The 20,470-nt window shown below is 41.3% G+C and overlaps 3 protein-coding genes across 3 annotated transcripts; 2 read left to right on the top strand and 1 right to left on the bottom strand.

Moving 5' to 3' along the window:
- Positions 1-255: 255 nt before the first annotated feature.
- LOC148396238 (galactose-specific lectin nattectin-like) lies at positions 256-4,705 on the top strand. Its single transcript, XM_088378537.1, has 7 exons — positions 256-876; positions 1,097-1,156; positions 1,290-1,317; positions 1,435-1,523; positions 1,642-1,770; positions 4,359-4,464; positions 4,536-4,705. Exons 2-7 carry the CDS (start codon positions 1,097-1,099, stop codon positions 4,649-4,651), a joined length of 528 nt encoding a protein of 175 aa, XP_088234663.1. The 5' UTR covers positions 256-876; the 3' UTR covers positions 4,652-4,705.
- Positions 4,706-5,652: 947 nt separating this feature from the next.
- On the bottom strand, positions 5,653-7,247 carry LOC148396237 (galactose-specific lectin nattectin-like). The gene is made up of 7 exons (XM_088378543.1): positions 7,163-7,247; positions 6,970-7,032; positions 6,823-6,850; positions 6,658-6,743; positions 6,434-6,565; positions 5,878-5,980; positions 5,653-5,810 (listed from the first exon to the last, which is right to left on the bottom strand). Exons 2-7 carry the CDS (start codon positions 7,030-7,032, stop codon positions 5,740-5,742), a joined length of 483 nt encoding a protein of 160 aa, XP_088234669.1. The 5' UTR covers positions 7,163-7,247; the 3' UTR covers positions 5,653-5,739.
- Positions 7,248-14,622: 7,375 nt separating this feature from the next.
- Positions 14,623-20,188, top strand: LOC148396236 (snaclec alboaggregin-A subunit beta'-like). Its single transcript, XM_088378544.1, has 6 exons — positions 14,623-18,644; positions 18,753-18,771; positions 18,878-18,963; positions 19,085-19,207; positions 19,672-19,777; positions 19,849-20,188. The coding sequence occupies exons 1-6, from the start codon at positions 18,582-18,584 to the stop codon at positions 19,926-19,928; spliced, it is 477 nt and encodes a 158-aa protein (XP_088234670.1). The 5' UTR covers positions 14,623-18,581; the 3' UTR covers positions 19,929-20,188.
- The last annotated feature ends 282 nt before the right edge of the window (positions 20,189-20,470 follow it).

Below are 20,470 nucleotides of genomic sequence, written 5' to 3'. Positions count from 1 at the left end.
TTATATTCATGATTGATGATGAAAACCACAAGGTCAGAAACAGAATTTGGAATGTACAGCTAGTTCAGATCAGTTATTTTATCTTGGATAATAAAGAAACAAAGGAAAAAGCTCCTAGGATTAGCTTTTTTTGTTTGTTAGCGGAATTCTCAACAACAGAACAAAAGCCGGTAAAGTTAAAGTTAAAGTCCCAATGATTGTCACACACACAACTGGGTGCGGTGAAATTTGTCTCTGCATACGCTCAAGGACTTTTACATTTTAGGCTATGTCACACCACTCATCTTAAAACGTCCACAGTGTCATGATTGGCTGGAATGTTAGACGTCAGAGTGAAGACAATTCTACTTGTGTGCAGGGTATGTAACTGATCCGGTTCAATTGCCATCTTTTGGATAATTTGTGTGCTTGAGTTTGTCAGACATGCCCTGTACAGCGCTATTTTTGACAGCAATGCAAATACGGAAAATGTTGTCGACTAAAATCTCAAGTCTTGTTACAGCTCCATTAGCAGGCAGGCAAACACACAAAACACTCGCTCCTATGGCTTATGAATTAACTTTGGATGAAAAAACGAACAAGATTTGTACATTTTCAACTTCTTACCAGCCAGACATGGTCGTTAATGTATATTCCAACTTACCTTAAAATAAAAAAAATGCCTTTCTCTCATGTTGTCAGTTCCAAGCCTGCAAAAACAGAAAAGCAGTGAAACAGGCTGTTGTGTTTTGTTACATACTTGAATTAAAGTTTCCTGTGGTGGGAACTCTTCTTATATGACACTGACATAGTCTACACATTCCAGACTGTCAAGTCATCGTATATAAAAGCTGTTCGTCTTCTTTCGTTCACGATTTAAGCATCTCAACTGCAAAGGTAAAGACAGCCAACTTCTACTTCCGGTGTTGTTTCATGTGACTTTTTCAACATTAACTCAATTTTTAAGCAGGTATTAATTCTTAGAAATGAAAGTATTTTTCTATGACTAGAAATACCTTTTCAACACTAACGTTTTTTTTCACAGGGTCAGAGATATATACATATTTATGTTAGATATTAAATGTTAGAAGTATGATGTATTTTTCTATTACTGCAGATGGCATTTGCTGTTCATTTGTTCCTCCTTTGTGGCATCAATGGACTATTGACTGGAGTTGTAAGTAAAAATCTCACGATTTTATTCAAATGAACATTCATTCTGCTATATTGGTTACTATGATATATTGGTGTCTTGATTTATGTCAGTGTTCTGCAATCTGGTTTTCTCTTTGTTATTTCTTTCTGTGCAGTGGCCTTTACCTGTACACCATTGGAAAGGTTGGTAGCTGTGACTCGATCCTTTTTTTAATCAACCAATTTTTAGCTACGTCAATGTTGACGCCAGATCTTATTGACATGTATCAATTTCTGCCTAAAACAACAATTGTGTTTCAGACATTAACTGTCCTAGCGCAAACTGGATTCAGGTGGACTGTTATTGTTTCCTTTACCAAGACAGTGCAGCGAGTTTTGCAGATGCAGAGGTATGGGAGACTTTTCCACAAGAGTTGAGATAAAGTCTTGTGAAAATTAGTTAGAACCCTTTGCACGCCTGACAGTTTTGAAGGAATTAAATCAAAATGTTGCTCTTTTACCATACAGGCTGCTTGCATTGATTTAGATGCTAACCTTGCCTCTATCCGCAACAATGCGGAAAATGCGATCATTCGTCAACTGCTTGTCCAGGATAATGTAACAAAAGCCTGGATTGGACTCCATGATGCAATTCAGGTAAAACATTGACCAATGAAAATATTAGATTTAACCCCTGTCACTTTTTTAGGCCCAAGCATTTTGTCATTTACAAATTGAGTGCGTCCTCTAGACTCAATCTTCTCAGTAGTTTAAAGGAAACAGATGAAGAGTTAGGTGTTCAAGGGTACATTCTCCATTTTTTTTTATGCACCTTGGGCTGTCTTCATCAATTCTGCTGGGCTTAACCTGCAAGGGAAAAAAACCTAGATAATTAGTTCTCGACTGCAAAAGCATGTATACGTACATACAACTCTATGGGACACCCTGTTTGTGTTTACGTTGGCATGTTATCATGTGGTTAATGCCACAACTGGTATCAATAGAGGTTCAACATGAATTTGTGTTAGTTTTATTTATTATTTATTCAATCATATGATAAATTGCAGCATACAAGTACCGTATTTTCCGGACTATAAGTCGCTCCGAAGTATAAGTTGCACCAGCCATAAAATGCCCCAAAAAGTGAAAAAAAACATATATAAGTCGCTCCGGAGTATAAGTCGCATTTTGGGGGGCAATTTATTCGACAAAATCCCACACCAAAAACAGTCATGAACGAGCAACAACAGGCTAAACGATAGCAACAACAGGCTAAACGATAGGTATGCTAACGTGACAAACACAAACAAAAAGCTGAGAACAGGCCTCACGTAACATATAGAGTGATTAAGGACAACTATTACATGAATAACGTGTTTATAAAACCATCGGTGTCACTCCAATTCATTAAATAGCAACACCAGGCTAAACGATAGGTATGCTAACATGACAAACACAAACAAAGAGCTGAGAACGGGCCTGACGTAACATATAGAGTGGTTAAGGACAACTATTACATGAATAACATGTTTATAAAACCATCGATGTCACTCCAATTCGTTTAAATAGCAACAACAGGCTAAACGATAGGTATGCTAACGTGACAAACACAAACAAAGAGCTGAGAACGGGCCTGACGTAACATATAGAGTGATTAAGGACAACTATTACATGAATAACATGTTCATAAAACCATCGGTGTCACTCCAATTCATTAAATCCATCGATCGTTCTTTGTCAACAATGGGTGCGCGCGGCTGAGGGCGCTTGCACTTCAAAATATTCCACAGGCTCATATAACGATAGATAAACTATATTTCAAATAACTATAATATAAGCCAATAATATTATCAAATCATCCGTGCACTTTAAATCCATCGATCAAATTCCTCGTCCTTTGTCAACATCGTCTTTATTCCACAGATCTAGTATATAACTATATTGTAGCGTTAACAAAGTACAAGGATAGACGTGGGTTAGGTAAACGGCTCTTTATTCCACAAAACAAACTTCCAAGCATGTGGCGGCGTGGACTTCCAGACATGAGAGCTCCATGGCAGAGGACCGGGCGTGCGTAATGGCCATGTCCGAGCCCCATGCACCGTTCGCGGACAGCCACTCGGCCGAGCGCCGGCCCCCGACTCAGTAGAGTAGGACCGGGCGTGCGTAAAAGCCATAATAGTTTTTCAAACCTACTATGTCACTCCAAATCCTTAATTCCTTTAAACTCTTTGTCCTCCGTGTCACTTAGAAATGATCACCGCTAATGATGCCGGTAGTCCTTACGTGGGTCGCGCCGCGCGGTGCCACTGACGTCACTTGAAATAGTAATCCATTGATACATCACGGTTCTCCAAACTTTCTTTCTGCTGCTCGATTACTGTTTTCAGCTGCATATTTTACAACTTGAAGTTTGTAACTTGCAAAATATGACTTTCTTTTTGGTGCCATTTTTCTTAAGCCCACCCAGTTGATGAAACGGTGAAATTTAAAGCGCCCTCATCCAGTTTCGTCTGAAAATATATATTTTTTCAGATGTAGTTTTTTGTTTTGTTTATTTGGTTGTTTTATCAAAGACAAAGTCTGCTTTATTGTCGTTTTTTTTTTCATATACCAAGACACACAAAGAGATTGAAATTACGTTCCCACTAAACCTCGGTGAGATAGTACACATATGCATACAAGCAACACAAAAAAAAACAAGAAGGCACAAACAATGAATAAATAAGAGTGTTGAAGAAATTATAAATAAACAAATAATAATAAATAATAATAATAAATATAAGAGGAGCAAACAGACAGTGGACTTGGATATGGTGCTTTAAAGTGTTAATTGCTTTATTTGATGTTTTCTCTATTTTTTATGTTTTGAATATGTTCAAGATAAAGATATAAAAGCATGTTAAGTGATCAACTATACTAAAAATAACATGGGAAGTGGTCAACTATACTTTTAAGTGATGTCCAAATGATCAAGTAAAAATTAGTGAAAAAAAAACATATATAAGTCGCTCCTGAGTATAAATCGCCCCCCCACCCAAACTATGAAAAAAAACGCGACTTGGAGTTCGGAAATTACGGTATACTCAATACCAAATACCAAAGCGCTCGAGCGCGCGGTAAACTCGCCGGGCGAGTCGGCCCTAAAGAAATCTCTCCATGACGTCTCAAAACACCAGATGCAAATTCAAGCATTTATTATTTCTTTACACGTGACTCATACAAATGATGACTCTGTCTCTCAGGAGGATGACTTTATATGGACTGATGGCTCATTTGATAATTTTCGGAACTTTGATTCCAATAATATGGAACCCAATGACTCTGGTGATTGTGTAGAAATAAACTATGGTAAGTAAAATCTGTGATTAAAGTATGGTGAAACTATTATTCTGTCTTACTTCAAGATGTATTTCTTACAGAAGGACTTTGGCAGGATGAAAACTGTACAACCCAAAACACATATGTTTGCCTCCAAGATTTGTGCTATGGAGGAAATAGTAGCAATCCAGACAATTGTGCACCAGCACTACCCTAACTCTTCATATTCATATGGTTAAATCTTTGTGTGTGAATAAAATTGGACGCAAAATTGTGCTGTTCACATACGTGAGTCTGAGAAACTGTTTGGGTTGGAAGTGTTTTAATGTCAAGTGTGACTAAAAGCTGAGTGCAAATTTTTGTGAAGGCAATACCAGTCTCCAACAACAGTGAATTCAGTTGAGCTGCTATCACAGGTGAGGCACCACACATGAATGAAATATCCCAAATGAATTTCATAAACATGTACCATTTGGAATATAATTAGTAGAAGTTAAACTTACAGACTTACTAAGTTAGATAGCAAGATAATCACATGCCTTCGAGTGCATCAATTATGAGTATTGGAATTTGGGTAGTGCTTGGTAATTAGCATCAGAATAGAATAGAATAGAATAGAATAGAATAGAATAGAATAGAATAGAATAGAATAGAATAGAATAGATCTTTATTGTCATTGTTACATATACAACGAAATTTAAAAGTGCCAACCGATCAGTGCATCTGCTAAAATAAAATAAATAAATAAAAATATAAGCTAAAAGTCTTTACAAACTAAAAACCACACAAAAGAACATACACAAACAAGTGACATGTACATAATGGCACACCCCCATACTTTTGTTAAAAAAGACATGTAATTGCACACCCCCATATTGCACAGTTAAAATGTAGACATGTAAAAGTAACATGTAGATGACAGCTGTTCTTCTGCTCACCGCTGTGTTTCAGCTCGTTAAAGCAGATGATCATTTTTTTAGCAGCATTTAGTGTGGCTACTGCAGTAGGGTAAAAGCTTTTAGCGAATCTGCTGGTCCTTGATTTATTTAGTATTTAGACTAGAGTCTTATAGTAGATTGAGTGCTTTTAAAGCATTTTAAAAATATCTCTTCTTGCACGGTGCGCCCTTCTAGTCATTTTAGTAAGCTTTTATTGCTGTCTCTAAATTTTTCGTTTTGTTTTTAAAAATGTCGACACGATGTTTGCATGTTATCCTCATGCCCGTGGAGGTTTTGTCCGGTTACTCCAGAACACTAAATTGTCTAGGTGTGGCTGTGCATGTGAAAACAAGATGGTAAGGAGCGATTAGTGGAACACATCTCTGATGCAAACATATGCATTTTCTTCTAGGCAGTCCTCAGTTTGCCAAAATTCAGCTGTAAGAGAGATATGTTTAAGTAAAAAACTTTTTTTTTAATAAGTTTAATTACTGATTTTACTTACAAGGCACGTCGTACTCTACACAGTTTTCAGTTGAAGAAGCAGGAATCCCATTAAAGCCCTGGAAATCGTTAATTGAGCCATCAGTCCAGATGTAGTCGTCAGCCTGGAAGACAAATTACATTTGAATCAGACACGTGAAGATAACAACTGCTTGGATTTGCATCTGCTGTTTGTTGGTCATGATCCGTCTTGATTTGAAGCATAGTACCATCAAGAAACTGATGTTTGAATTGAACTGAATTAAATTGTGGTGGACAAGGTTGGTGACTGGACTATTGGGGAAAAAAATCACAAGTTATCCTGAAAGAGGAATTGATAGTTTTATAAAGTTGAACTCAAGCCCTCCCAGGGGATCGATCACTAAATGTTATTTTCCAGCTAGTTGAGTACATTGTGAGAAGAGAGCACCTTTCAGGAAGTTCTCAAATCAATATATTATCCCTTTAACTGGTGTCAAGATTGAGTCTGAAGGGCACATTCAATTTTGATGACAAAAATCCTTGGACTGAATACAAGCGAGAGGATTTCAATCATACAATGCTGGTCCATATTTTACCAGAATATTGTCATGTAGTCCAATCCAGAATTCCGCGGTATTACCGCCCGCTTTAGCCAACTCCAAAACAAATGCATTTTCCAGGTCATTGTGGATGGAAACAAGGTTGCCACCAAGAATGTTGCAGACGCTCTGATGGAAAGAGGGAGTACGAAGTTGATTCAGACCATCACACAGGTAAGATTTCGACTTGGCAACTACATCACAAGTATTTTCTTACATACCTCTGCATCTGCAAAGCTCCTCGCATCACTTTGGTAGATGTAACAATTACAGTCCAACCGAGTCCAGTCTTTGGGACAGCTATTATCTGCAACAGAAAGAAAACGACGAATGACGAAACTAAGAAATTGTTCATTTGAAAAAGTAATTGAGTGAAGGCTACCAACCTTGGACTGTAATCTTTCCTAATGACCACTGTGAAGAAGAATAGCACATTGATAATAATTAGATTGCAGGACATTGACACAAATGAAGACACCCGTTTGTCAAAAGCAAAAAAAAAAAAAGTGTATTTGAGTCAGCTTTTGACTTACGGCTCCAGTCAAGGGTCCACTGATCGCACAGAGGAGGAACGAGAAGCGAAGAGCAAATGTCATCTGTGCAATGAAAGAAAAATATGAACAATAAATATCAGCCATACATTTACATCAGCATGTAAAACAAAAAATGGAATATATGCTGAAAATGCATGTGAAAGTGAGTTTGAAAATTGATATCGAAAGTTACCCTTGCAGTTGTGAGATGAGATCTAAAGTCACTTTTGCAGTTGTGATGCTCAATGCCTCGGACACCAACAACGATGCCTTTTATATGTTGGATTGGCAGTTTGGCAGAATGTTGATTGTGCCAAATCAGGTCCAAGTCATGACACACCTCATTTCATAATTAGCACAGTTTTGTACATATTGTAAGTCAGGTCATGACAAAAAAAAAAACAGAACAAAGAGTCATTATTTTTGCTGTCCTATCTTTGCCAAGTTTTGAACAAAAGAGTCACTTTCGTCATCTCAAAATCATAGGCAAATCAGAAAACACCTTAGTGTGTCATTAATATATTCTTAGACAGGTTAGATGTTTATCAAGTTCATTTGATATATAACATTCAGCCCATGCCGACAACCCAACTTAACATAAAAAACTTTACCACTGTAAATTATTGGAAGTGCATAAAAAAGTTGAATTGAGACAACTATTAACATGCATTCATTATTTTACATATTATATTTTGGCTTTAATTGTGAACATTTATCGGGTCACTGTTTGCAATCATGTCATATGTGAAGGTAGAGGAAGTGGGTAGGTTTGGGGAGTAAGCGAATTTACTAATCTTATTACTGTTGTTATTGTGGTCTGTTTAGTTCTTTTCTTTGTAACATTTGTTATCCTTGTTTTGTTTACTGCAACAAATTGACTAAAAACAGCTGAAAATGTAGCCAACTGAAACGACAAACCTATCATCATCATCGGCATCACAGTCTCGTAAGACCATAGATTTCTTGTGTCTGGAGGTTAGATGTTCTTTGCACAGCGTCTTCTGTGGCTGGTGAGTCCTCGCCGTGAGAGACAGACACGGCCGCAGATGTTACAGGTGTGGGCCAAATCCGGTGAAGGTGGGGGCATGGTGGCTTGCTGATTCCTCAACTTCCTTTTCGTTTCTCGATGTTGAGCCAGGGTGATTTCGTAGGTCTGCAGCCCGTTTCGGAGAGCCTGTTGCCATTTGTGGTGATCCTGGGCGACGTCTTCCCAGGTGGCTGGGTTGATGTTGAAGGATTTGAGGTCTTGTTTGTAGACATCCTTGTAGCGGAGCAACGGGCGGCCTACTCGCCTTTTGCCTGATTTTAGCTCTGCATATAAGATGTCCTTTGGCATACGACCATCTTCCATCCGCCAGACATGGCCCAGCCAACAGAGACGCCGCTGGTTCAGCAAGGAGAGGATAGTGGGGAGCTGTGCACTCTCCAGGACTGCACTGTCTGTGATCCTGTCCCGCCGGGTGATGCCCAGTATGCGTCTCAGGCAACGCAGATGGAAAGAGTTTAGCCTTCTCTCTTGATGTGCATAAAGAGTCCAGGCTTCGCTGCCATACAAGAGTGTACTGACGACACAGGCCCTGTACACTTGCACCTTTGTATGGATGGTGAGCTTGCTGTTCTGCCATACTCTGGGTGCCACTTTTCCAAAGGTAGAAGCTGCTTTCCCAATCCGGCTGCTGACCTCGGCATCGAGTGACAAATGGCAGGTGATGGTAGACAGCTTCCAGTGTGTAGTTGTTGATGGTGATGGAGGGTGGGACAGTGGTCCCCTGGCCCATTGTCTTGGTTTTGTTTAGGCTGATGGTCAGGTTGAAGTACTGACATGCTTGGCTGAACCGGTCTAGGAGAATCTGCAGGTCTTCCTTAGTGTGTGTTGCCAATGCTGCATCATCAGCAAACAACATGGCCCTAATGGTGAGTGGTCTGATCTTGGTTTTTGCTCTCAGTCGGGATAGGTTGAATAGTTTGCCGTCTGTCCTGGTGTGTAAGTAAACTCCCTCAGTTGATGTTCCGAAGGCTTGGCGCAGGAGGAGAGAGAAGAATATCCCAAACAGAGTGGGTGCCAGCACGCATCCCTGTTTGACACCACAGCGGATGTTAAAGGACTCAGAAGTGCACCCATCGTACTGGACAGTACCTTTCATGTCAGTGTGGAAGGACTGGAGGATGCTGAGGAATTCTGGCGGGCAGCCTATCCGTTCCACAAGTTGGAAAAGGCCGCTCCTGCTCACCAGGTCAAAAGCCTTGGTAAGGTCAACGAAGGCCATATAGAGAGGTTTGTGTTGTTCTCTGCACTTCTCCTGCAGCTGCCTCAGGGTGAAGATCATATCCAGAGTTGATCTTCCTGCTCTGAACCCTGCCTGTGACTCTGGGTAGAGCTTCTCTGCAAGGACTTGGAGTCTGTTTAGTACAACTCGAGCAAAGAGCTTACCGGTAATGCTGAGTAGGGAGAAGCAGCGGTAGTTGTTACAGTCACTCCTGTCTCCCTTGTTTTTGTACAAGGTGATGATGTTAGCCTTTCTCATGTCCTGTGGGACAGAGCCTTCTTTCCAGCACAGGCATAAGAGCTTGTGCAGTCTATGCAGAAGAGCAGGCTTCCCACACTTGAGGACTTCGGCTGTTATCCCATCGGTGCCTGGAGCTTTTCCGCTGGGCAGGCTGTTTATTGCTTTGCTTAGCTCCTCAGTTGTTGGTTCCATGTCGAGCTCTTCCATCACAGGTAGGTGCCCTACATGCCTGAGGGCTGCATCAGAGACGCTGTTGTCCCTGGCATAGAGCTCTGAGTAGTGTTCCACCCAGCGGTCCAGCTGCTTAGGGCGTTCAACGATGGTTTCTCCCGAAGCTGATTTCAGCGGGACGATTTTGCGGGGTGATGGTCCAAGTGCCTTTTTGATGCCATCGAACATGAGTCTGATGTTGCCTGTGTCAGCAGCTGCTTGAATGTTGCTGCAGAGCTGTAGCCAATAGTCATTGGCACAACGTCTAGCGGCTTGTCGGAGTTTCCCCCTAGAAGATCGGAGGGCCTGTAGAGTTTTGGTGTTTGGAGTGTGCTTGTAATTTGTGAGTGCGACGCGTTTTTCTTCAAGGATTGGTGCCAATGATGTTAAATTGGCATTGAACCAGTCGTTTGGCTTTCCCTGCTTTTTGCCAAAGACCGACAGGGCCATGCTGTGTATGGCATCCCTCAAGCCATCCCAGTACCGCTGGGCGGAGCTGGACAGGGGTGGGCCGTGGAGGGAGACCTCTAAGGCACAGAGGAAGGCTGTAGCTTTGGGTGGGTCAGTTGTTTTGCCGCTGTCGATGCGTGGGGCTCCCTTTGGTTTGGATCTGTATAGTTTTTTTGCCTGTAGCTTGACTCTACAGAGCACAAGGGAGTGGTCTGTGTCGCAGACTGCACTGTGGAGACTGCGTGTTTGAAGGATGCTTCTGAGATCAGAAGTGCGTGTTATGATCAGGTCTAACTGGTACCAGTGACCTGAGCGTGGATGTCTCCAAGAGACTTTGTGAATGGGTTTGGTCTGGAAGTATGTGTTGGTGATGCAGAGGTGATGATATGTGCAGAACTCCAGAAGTCGCTGCCCATTTTCGTTTAGCTTACCGATGCCATGGTGTCCCAAGCAGGATGGCCAGGAGTCACGATCGGCTCTGACTCTAGCATTACAGTCACCAAGTAGGTAGAGCTGTTCACGGCTGGGAATGTTTTTAAGAGTCGCTTCGAGTTCATCATAAAACCTGTCTTTTATTTCCTTGGGGGAGCTAAGTGTTGGAGCGTACACACTCACTAGGTGGACAGGTCCCATGGATGTATTGAGACAGAGAGCCAGGATTCTCTCAGAGCCGCCTGTGGGTGGTACCACTGCTCCCAGGAGTGCGTTCCTGACAGCGAACCCTACTCCGTATTCCCTGGTTTCCTCAGGGGGTCAGGGTTTTTTTTGAGTTTTTCCTTGCCCTTTTGGGAGCTGAAGATCAGGGGATGCTTTGAGAATAATTGTCAATTTTCGTCTATGTGAAGCCCTTTGACACTGCTTGTGATTTAGGGCTATACAGATAAACTTGACTTGACTTGACTTGACTTGGCTTCCCCCGCCAAAAGAAGGTATAGTCATTTTCCTTGAGTGAGCCACATCCATGGAGTCGTGTTTCCTGGAGGGTCGAGATGTCAATTCTGAGCTTCAGGAGTTCGTTGTTTGTGACTGCAGTTTTACGGACATCACTAGTTTCTTGGAGGTTGTCACTGAGCCCGGGTGTCATAGTCCTGACATTCCAGCACCCCAGGCGTAGTGCTGGAATCTTCGGTAATTTCCTTGTGTTGCTTGGTGCATAAATTTATAGCCCACTTGTTAGGATAGATCCCTGAGCTCCAAGCACCCAATGAAGCAGGCAGGCTGTGGCAGGAAAGCACCTTATTGGCTGGGGGCTGCCCAGCTTGAGGCGGGCGGTAGCTGTCCAATGAGACCGAACATCTCTCCCACCGTCGGAGGTAGCCCCTGGCACCCATACTCTACGCCAATAAGAAAGGGCTTATAACCGGTAACTGCTAACGTCCCGTGTTGTGTCTCCACTGGTTAGTGGAGCTGAAGTTTCCTCTCCAGTGCACAAGAAGCCTGGGCAAGTTTTTGGGAGGCCTTGAGTTTCCCAGGCATCAGGGCTCCCCTCTCGGCCTTCCTGTTCTCATCCAAAGGAAAGGTGAACCGATACATTTGGCATCAGGTTGGCTGCAGGAGTTGCTAGAACAATGCTTTTTTGAAGCATGAGTCTGCCTAACGGAGTCCGAGCCGGGTTTTCTGTCGGGGTTTGCTCCCTTAGCCTTTTCGTGCTTCCTTTTTTGTTTTCGACATGCACAACAACCAGCAATTTCCAGTAGTTCGTCATACACCAGGGGTGTGCAAACTTTTTGCAAGGAGGGCCAGGTTTGATAAAGTGAAGGGGCCCGGGGGCCAATAGTTTTTTCTAACTACAAAAGTTTCATGCAAATACACACTGTTATAAAGCAGTTTTCATTGTCACAAGTGTCTTTATTGTTCAAATGACAAAATAACCAAATATAAGCCACTCAGACAGATGTGAACAACTCTAAAAACACAAATTCTGCCTTCCATTCATATCTGAAGTCAGATCACATTGAACAAACTGTATGAAATACCTTAAATTTACATGAGTGTAATCATATTTTTGCCTCCTGAACATCTTAAACAGGAGTTATAAGTTGTCTGTTATTATTAAAACTTAAAACATGTGAAAAAGAAGTGAAAAACTATTTTCATAACACAGTCTTTGATAAATGTACCTTCAGCAAAAGGTTTGCCATGTATAGTTATTAACAGGGCCACTTCGTAGCTTGCTTTAGTGATATTTCATTTTGATTTACAGCCCCGCGTGAAGAATCGCTGTTAGTTTGTCATGTGTTAGCATGTTTAGTCTGGTTGTGTCTCTTTAGGTTGAAATCCTTAAACAAGGCAACCGTCTCTTCACAAATTAGTCAAACACATTTGTCTTGATTTTCAGTGAAAAAATAATGGTAATTCCCATCTCTCTTGAAAGCAATGACCCTAGATGTGAACTTTCCTTGTTTTCTTTGCAGTCGCCATGGCGGAGAGGGGTTTGCGACACGGATGCAGACTGATATTATTAAAGTGGTGCTGCCACCTTTTGGTAAAAGGAGGAATTACAGTTTCAAGTTTTATGATTTTTTAAAATATTTTTTTTAATTTAGTTTGACAGTGCAGGCGGGCTATATATAATACATTATAGTACCGAAGCTGCGGGCTGTATGAAATCTGACGGGGACCGGATTTGGCCCACGGGCCGGACTTTGGACATACTTACACAAAGTCAGCATAAAAAAAACAGCACCCTCTAACGACAAAATATTTGAACTACGAATTCGTTTGTGGATTCGACAAACACGCAAAAATCACAAACAATAAGTGGACACATGTAAATCACGTAAAAATTACGGGCCTATTTGTGGATCGGACAAATTGCTGTAACGCTATAGCATCTCATAAACCAGCTTCAGGCCATTAACCCCAACAACAGCAAGCACCAGCAATATACAATAAGATTGATTTAAAAACTATTAGTTTCAGCCTTTTTAATATGAATATATTGGGTGTTTTGACGCCACAAAAAACAGTGGAGTACCTAATCTTTATAGCGGGCCCATAATTGCTGTAGTCCATTCATATTTTATGAGGCTGATTGTAACATGAATTTGATGCCTAAGGTCAGACTTAAACTCAGAGGCAACACTTTTGAGCCCAAAGAACAAGGCTGTTGAGTCACACCATATTATAGAAAGTCAATGAAGTTTTAGGTTTTGTTTTGTTTTGTTTTGTTTTATGGGGCAATTATATTTGAGCTATAATCAAAAATACTGTTTTAGTTGCAAAAATTAAATGTCACTATTCAAGGCTGTTCGCTTATATTTACGTTTGTATAAAGTTTGTTTAGAGTAACAGCCCCCCCCACCCCCATTTCCAGTTCATTCCCATAGAAAGTTACTAATTTACAAACGTTTCAAAAATTCCCCAGCATAACTTTACATGAGATCATCAGACATTTACCAGAAATGTCCCTTTCTTGACCTGAGTCTTCATTCGCTAAATTTGGCACAATGATCACAACAGGAAGTGAATTGGAGCAACAGATTAATTACAGGTATTGGATGACGCTCAGAGACTTTTGCCTCAATTATATTAGCACACATACATTTTCCATCAGGTCAAAGTGATAAGAAGGAACTGTTTTCTTTCAGTGAAGATAATTGTTGGTTTTGTTGGTATGCGACCGATCCAGTTCAATTATCTCTTGTCTGACTCAGATTGTCTGTATACTGTCAGCCTTGTTCCCACATGACATTTTCACAGTACTTTTAAATGTTGTTTTCATCTTCTATGGAGATGTCTGCTTTTCAATCTGAAATCTTCATGTTCCGCATTCTGACATCAAGCTGTACATGCAATTCAAACAAAATCGACATCCTTTCTTATTTCTATTTCTTTGTAATCTTGTTCTCTGCAGCTCAACTCAACTTGAAACACTGATTAATGTTTGTTCTGATTACAAGTGTGTTTGTGGAATATGCGTAAAGCGGCAAAATTCACCCATTTTTATTCATTTAAGGTGCAGCCATTTTGCCACTTGCTGTTGACAGAAAATGACATCACTGTTGCTCAGGTGGGGAACTGTGATGTCATTTTCAGTCGACAGCAATTGGCAAAATGCCCCCCCTCCCAGAGATGGATAAAAAGGATGAATTTTGTCACTTTACTCATATTCCACAAATACAATAGTACCGTATTTTCCGCATCATAAGGCGCTTTGAGTTAAAAGTCGCAGACTCAATTGCGGGGGCTTTTCTGTACTTAAGCCGCATTATAAGGCGCATGCATTCCATGACTTATCGTAAAGAAAAAAAAAAAAAAACGTCACAGGGGCAAGACAGTGAGTTCAGTTGTACTTTATTGTACTATTTAACCATGCACTTTACTGCACTGTACTGTACTCACATTATTGTTAATCGATATTCATACGCAAATCCATCAACGTCCTCATCTTATATGCTGTAGAGACACACACAACATATTGTAAAGACATTTTTGAGGTTGACTTCTCGTTTTAATCAGGGTTGCAGCATTGTCATGTATCTGCTTGATTAACTTTTAATCATCCATCCATCCATCCATCCATTCATCCATCCATCCATCCATCCATCCATCCATCCATCCATCCATCCATCCATCCATCCATCCATCCATCCATCCATCCATCCACCGCTTTTCCTCACAAGAGTCGTGGGCATGCTGGAGCCTATCCCAGCTGACTTTAGGCAGTAGGTGGAGGACACCTTGACTCACACTCTCACCTACGATGCAATATGTCGTGTTCAATCGGCCTACCATGCATGTCTTTGGAATGTGGGAGGAAACCGGACTAGCTGGGAGAAACCCACGTTGCTAAACAAAATTAACGTTGCTATTCTTGGCAAAGAGATTTAAGCGAGTACTCATTGTTTTCTCACTTTGTTTGGTTGGCCTTTTAATCACATGACTTACCAAATTATGTCTACTTCCTCATTGGTGAGTAATTACTGGCAATTGACCTGTCAAGTAAAAACAAACAGGGTGGATGACATGACAAATACTTGTTGGGTTTCCCAGCACAGAGTACCTCCAAGCTGGAAATAAGAAGACAAATGAATTTTAAACGCAGACCCATGCAAAAAAAAAAAATTGTTAAGTTTAAAGTTTTGTTCAGTCAAAAAAGTTTTGTTAAGTGAAACATCTCTGCCTGGAAGGAGTGATTAGCCGCAGCAAACCAAACATATCAACCAAAAATGGCCTTTGCTTCTGTGTTGCATGATTATTTAATTCCAAGTGTATAGTCATCTGTCAACTTGACTTAAACTGTGCTTTTTTTCAAATAACAAAAACAGAATAATAACCTATTTCCATGGGCTCACCACCAGTGGGAAGGGCCAAAGGGGTCAGGTGCATAGAGAGCTGGGCGGCGGACAAAGGTGGGTACCTTGGCGGTCTAGACCCCGGCTGCAGAAGCGGGTTCTTGGGACATGGAATGTCACCTCTCGGGCTGGAAAGGAGGCCGAGCTGGTGTGCGAGGCAAAAAAGTTCCAACTAGTCATAGTCTATGTTTTGCCTCCATACACAGTTTGGGTTCTGGTACAAGCCCTCTCGAGAGGGGCTGGACTCGCTTCCACTCTGGAGTTGCCCACGGTGAGAGGCGTCGAGCAGGTGTGGGTATACTTATTCTGGTTCACCATCCGCCATCTCAGGAGTGGAAAGCAGTGCACCGTCAAGGCTATTTACAGTGGAGATGACGTGCTGCTGAGCTCGACTCGGGATGTCGTGAGTCGGTGGGGAGAATACTTCGAAGACCTCCTCAATTCCACCAACACACCTTCCATTGTGGAAGCAGGGACCGGAGACTCCTAGCTGGACTCTCCAATCTCTGGGGTCAAAGTCACTGAGGTAGTTAAAAAACTCCTCTGAGGCAAGGCCCCAGGGGTGGATGAGATCTGCCCTAAGTTCTTAAAGGCTCTGGATGTTGTCAAGTCAAGTCAAGTCAAGTCAAGTCAAGTCAAGTCAAGTCAAGTCAAGTCAAGTCAAGTCAAGTTTATTTGTATAGCCCTAAATCACAAGCAGTCTCAAAGGGCTTCACATAGACAAAAATTGACAATTGTGCTCAAAGCATCCCCTGATCTCAAGCTCCCAAAAGGGCAAGGAAAAACTCAAAAAAAACCTTGTGGGGCTGTCCTGGGTGACATGCCTCTACAACATTGCGTGGACATCCTGCCCCAAGTGGAGGAGTTCAAATATCTTGGGGTCTTGTTCAGGAGCAAGGGCAGGATGGAGCGTGAGATCGACAGGCGGATCGGTGCAGCATTGGCTGTAATGCGGACTTTGTACCGGTCCATCGTGGTGAAGAGAGAGCAAAGGCAAAGCTCTCAATTTACCGGTCAATCTACACTCCTACCCTCACCTATGGTCACAAGCTATGGGTTGTGACCGAAAGAACGAGATCCCGGATACTAGCAGTCGAAATGAGTTTCCTCCGCAGGGTGTCCGGGCTCTCCCTTAGAGATAGGGTGAGAAGCTCGGTCATCCGGGAGAGACTCGGAGTAGAGCCACTGCTCCTCCACGTTGAGAGGAGCCAAATGAGGTGGCTCGGGCATCTCATCAGGATGCTTCCTGGACGCCTCCCTGGGAAGGTGTTCCGGGCATGGTCTGTCTCTCTGTCTGTCTCTCTGTCTCTCGCTTTCTCTACCCCCCTCTCTTATTTATTGAATACAATTTTTCTTGACAGGCAGGCAATCGGCCTACAAAGTATGTTTTTGGGATGTGGGAGGAAACCGGAGTCACCGGCGAAAACCCACACGGGTACGGGGAGAACATGCAAACTCCAAACAGGAAGGGCCGGAGGTGGAATCGAACTCGCACTTTCCTAACTATGAGACGGACGTGCTAACCGGTGCGTCACCATGTCGCCGCATGAACAATTATTTGAAGATAATTTAAAACCTATGCTAGTAATATTCGAAAGTAATATTTGAAAGTGATAAAGTTATAGTTTACTTTGGCTTTATTAAAAGTTTTTTGCTGTCAGATACTGGTTCTTTATACAAACTCGGATGGGGAAAACCAAAATTGTTTTTTTCAGAGTGAGATTGGTTCACTTTTCTGGTTTGAGTTGTGGCAAGGTGATAAAAAAAATGCACATTTGTGTTTGAAGTGTAATTAATCAACCATGAGGAACTACTGACAAAGCCTGGCAAAAATATTGTTGAAAAGGTCTCTCCAGGAGGAAGCATCAAGTTGAACAATAGGAATAGGCCTATTTGCTTTGAAGAGAACTTGCCAGAAACTCACCACCAACATTTTTGTTTTCCACAACTATTTTAAGGTTCTTTTACTAGTTTTTAAATGTCTCAATGGGCTATCTAATATCCTGAGGTCCTTTGCCACTGGTCTTCTAATTGTTCCTAGAGCTAGAACAAAAACCTATGGAGCATTTAGGATTAGGCTGACACCTAAATCTTGAGGCCGGGAACTCTTTCACAATTTTTCAGTTCAACATTTTGGGCAAGGGCCAGATGTAATCTTGTCAAGGAAACTTGATCAGATTGATTAGTCACGAGTTTTGAAGTTGAATGGCCCTAAGGAGATGAATCTGGTATCGTCTGATTGGGTAAAGCAGTTGTTTTTATAAATGTCAGGGGTCCATAGATTATGATCCTCCGAGCACAGAGAATGCGGCTCCAAGGCATGAGCATGCAAAAGTTGGAACCAATAGGGAAGGCGCCCTGGGCAACCATCCTCCATTAGATGGGTAGGTATTCACATCATCCCCTTGTGGACAATCTCCGATAGTTGAAGCATCCAAAAATATTAAGGGGCATCTACCTGTGCTTGATGGTCTTAGAGTTAGAAAATCTGCAGAACCTCCCTCTAAGCCCCTAAAGATTCAATCTTCAAAAACGAAGGCTAGAGCCTGGGTACAAACCTACAACCCACTCAGCTGTGAGGTAGACGTGCCAACTAGTAGGCCACGTCAGAATTACGCATTCTTATTCACATAAATTCCACTCAATTGTTCCAAAGATCAGTGACTACGGTCCAAAACCTGTTTGTCAATGACAGAATAGTAAAAATAAATGGTTTTTGTTCTCTTTTTGGTGAATTTCTTTTGGTTTCTTGTGTCATGTGACACAATGAACATTCTATTTCTACCAATCCACCATATAAAACAAATCTTCATCGTCATTCTTAGCATCAAGCATCGCAACTGCAAAGGTAACGTTACATCCTACTTTTCTAACTAAATTTCATGCGACTAGATAGATAGATAGATAGATAGATAGATAGATAGATAGATAGATAGATAGATAGATAGATAGATAGATAGATAGATAGATAGATAGATAGATAGATAGATAGATAGATAGATAGATAGATAGATAGATAGATAGATAGATAGATAGATCCCCGAGTGGAAATTCATTCTATAAATGTCCACTGCTTTCTTGATTCAAATGAAAATGAAATGCTGATTTTTACTGCAAAAAATATGAATCGTTGTTCAATATTATACAGATGGCATTTGCTCTGCGCTCGTTGTTCCTCCTTTGTGAGATCAGTGGACTCCTGACTGGACTCGTAAGTGAAAATCTCACCCGCTGACTTCAACAATTTACAATGGTCTTTGATGTATTGGTGTCTTCATTTGTTCCAATAATAATATTTTAACCATGTTCTTCTTCAAAGTGGTCTTTCCCTGCAATAGGTTGGTAGTTGTGACTCACAAATACTTTTTCTAGTTAAATAACAAGCAGTTTTGCTGATTTGATTGACGTAGCTCCTTTTCCTCTGAAAAAAAAAATGTACTGCAGGCGTCACCTGCCCTGCAGATTGGACTCAGTTGGACTGTTCGTGTTACATTTACCAAAACGAAGCAAGGAACTTTGCAGATGGAGAGGTATGGATGACAATAGTTTACTGCTCTTACCATCCGTCTGGTGATTGGACATTGTGGCTCTGAGTTAAAATATGCCTGGCGTATCTTGAACGTGTTCATCCATCCGCCCTCCACGCTGCAGGCCGTGTGCAACATTCTTGGTGGAAATCTGGTCTCCATTCATAATGACCTGGAAAACGCAGTTGTTCAACAACTGATTGCTGCAGCTAACCTTACTTGGATTGGACTTCATGATTCAATTGTGGTAAAAAGACTAACCAGTTCAAACTTTCTCTTGTGTTCAGTAGAAATATTTTCGTCACTTAGTCCAACAGACTCCATCTTATCGTCACCATCGTAAAGTATGGAGGTGTCAAGTTAAGAGTCTTTGGCAATGCAGGGTTAGGATCTCATGAGGCTGAAAAACCACAATGTCATCCGTCTCTACTTAAAATTTGACCATATCAAATATGGATAGTTTGGTGTTTAAATCCAACTTTACATTCAATCAAATTATCTTTCAGAAAAAAATGGATATTTAACAACAATTAAACTGACCCTGTGCTCCAAACTCTGACCTCAAACTCTAGCTTGACTCAGTTTCATAATGACAGTGTGTTTCTAATACCATTGAAACACAATGTATGGATTGCCTTGTGACAAACAAACAAACAATACATGCAAAGTGCTGTCGTCATGTTTAACTTGAAATGTAACTTTGTCTTTCAGGATGGTGACTACATTTGGACTGATGGCACAGTTGAGAATTTCCGCAACTTTGGTACAGGGGAGCCCAATAGCAGTAATGGTGACTGTGTACTGATGGATGAGACTGGTAGGTGAAACAATTAAAGTTTGCTAAGGACACAGTCCTGCAATACAAAAACATTTCCATATTTCTTCCAGCTGGACTTTGGACAAGTGCAAACTGTACAGATCTTCAAACATATGTTTGCATCAAGAATGTGCATCGTTTGTTCAACTAATCGCTCGTTTTACCATCGTCTGCTTTCTGTCAGAATGAATTTCCATAATCCTGACTCAAAGAGAGAAACTTAAGTGGTGTCATTGTAATTTTAGGTTTACGCTCAAATCTGCTTTTCTACTCTATTCCTTCAAATGTTACTGACAACAATTTTCTAACGTCAAAGCATTTCTCTATTAAATGAAGGCTTTTTTTCCAGCATCAAAATTTATTTGTCATTTTTGCATGCATTTTTTAAACTGAGTCTATTGCTTGAAACCTAAAATAGAAAAATCTTGGGTACTAGCAGTACAGATGGATGGATGGATGGATGGATGGATTGATGGATGGATGGATGGATGAATGGATGGATGGATGGATGGATGGATGGATGGATGGATGGATGGATGGATGGATGGATGGATGGATGGATGGATGGATGGATGGATGGATGGATTTGTTTAGAATTTGTATTTCACAATTTTAACCAGAGGTGTGCATTCCGTCAGTATCAACGGAAGGTCAAAGCTCTAGTTTTGCTGGTAAACCGATCCAGCCATGTTT

Source organism: Syngnathus floridae, chromosome 6, assembly GCF_059516105.1.
Source record: "Syngnathus floridae isolate MCC-2025c chromosome 6, RoL_Sflo_1.0, whole genome shotgun sequence".
Taxonomy (NCBI): Eukaryota; Metazoa; Chordata; class Actinopteri; order Syngnathiformes; family Syngnathidae; genus Syngnathus; species Syngnathus floridae.
The sequence above is the reverse complement of the archived record's forward strand: the minus strand, read 5'-3'. Positions and strand labels throughout refer to the sequence as shown.

Coding starts and splice junctions, on each gene's coding strand:
- LOC148396238 (XM_088378537.1), top strand. CDS start 1,097: ATGGCATTTGCTGTTCATTTGTTCCTCCTTTGTGGCATCAATGGACTA. Junction 1,157..1,289: donor ATGGACTATTGACTGGAGTT/GTAAGTAAAAAT, acceptor CTTTCTGTGCAG/TGGCCTTTACCTGTACACCA. Junction 1,771..4,358: donor GACTCCATGATGCAATTCAG/GTAAAACATTGA, acceptor TCTGTCTCTCAG/GAGGATGACTTTATATGGAC.
- LOC148396237 (XM_088378543.1), bottom strand. CDS start 7,032: ATGACATTTGCTCTTCGCTTCTCGTTCCTCCTCTGTGCGATCAGTGGA. Junction 6,566..6,657: donor GGAGCTTTGCAGATGCAGAG/GTATGTAAGAAA, acceptor TCTTTCCATCAG/AGCGTCTGCAACATTCTTGG. Junction 5,811..5,877: donor TGTAGAGTACGACGTGCCTT/GTAAGTAAAATC, acceptor TCTCTCTTACAG/CTGAATTTTGGCAAACTGAG.
- LOC148396236 (XM_088378544.1), top strand. CDS start 18,582: ATGGCATTTGCTCTGCGCTCGTTGTTCCTCCTTTGTGAGATCAGTGGA. Junction 18,964..19,084: donor GGAACTTTGCAGATGGAGAG/GTATGGATGACA, acceptor TCCACGCTGCAG/GCCGTGTGCAACATTCTTGG. Junction 19,208..19,671: donor GACTTCATGATTCAATTGTG/GTAAAAAGACTA, acceptor TTTGTCTTTCAG/GATGGTGACTACATTTGGAC.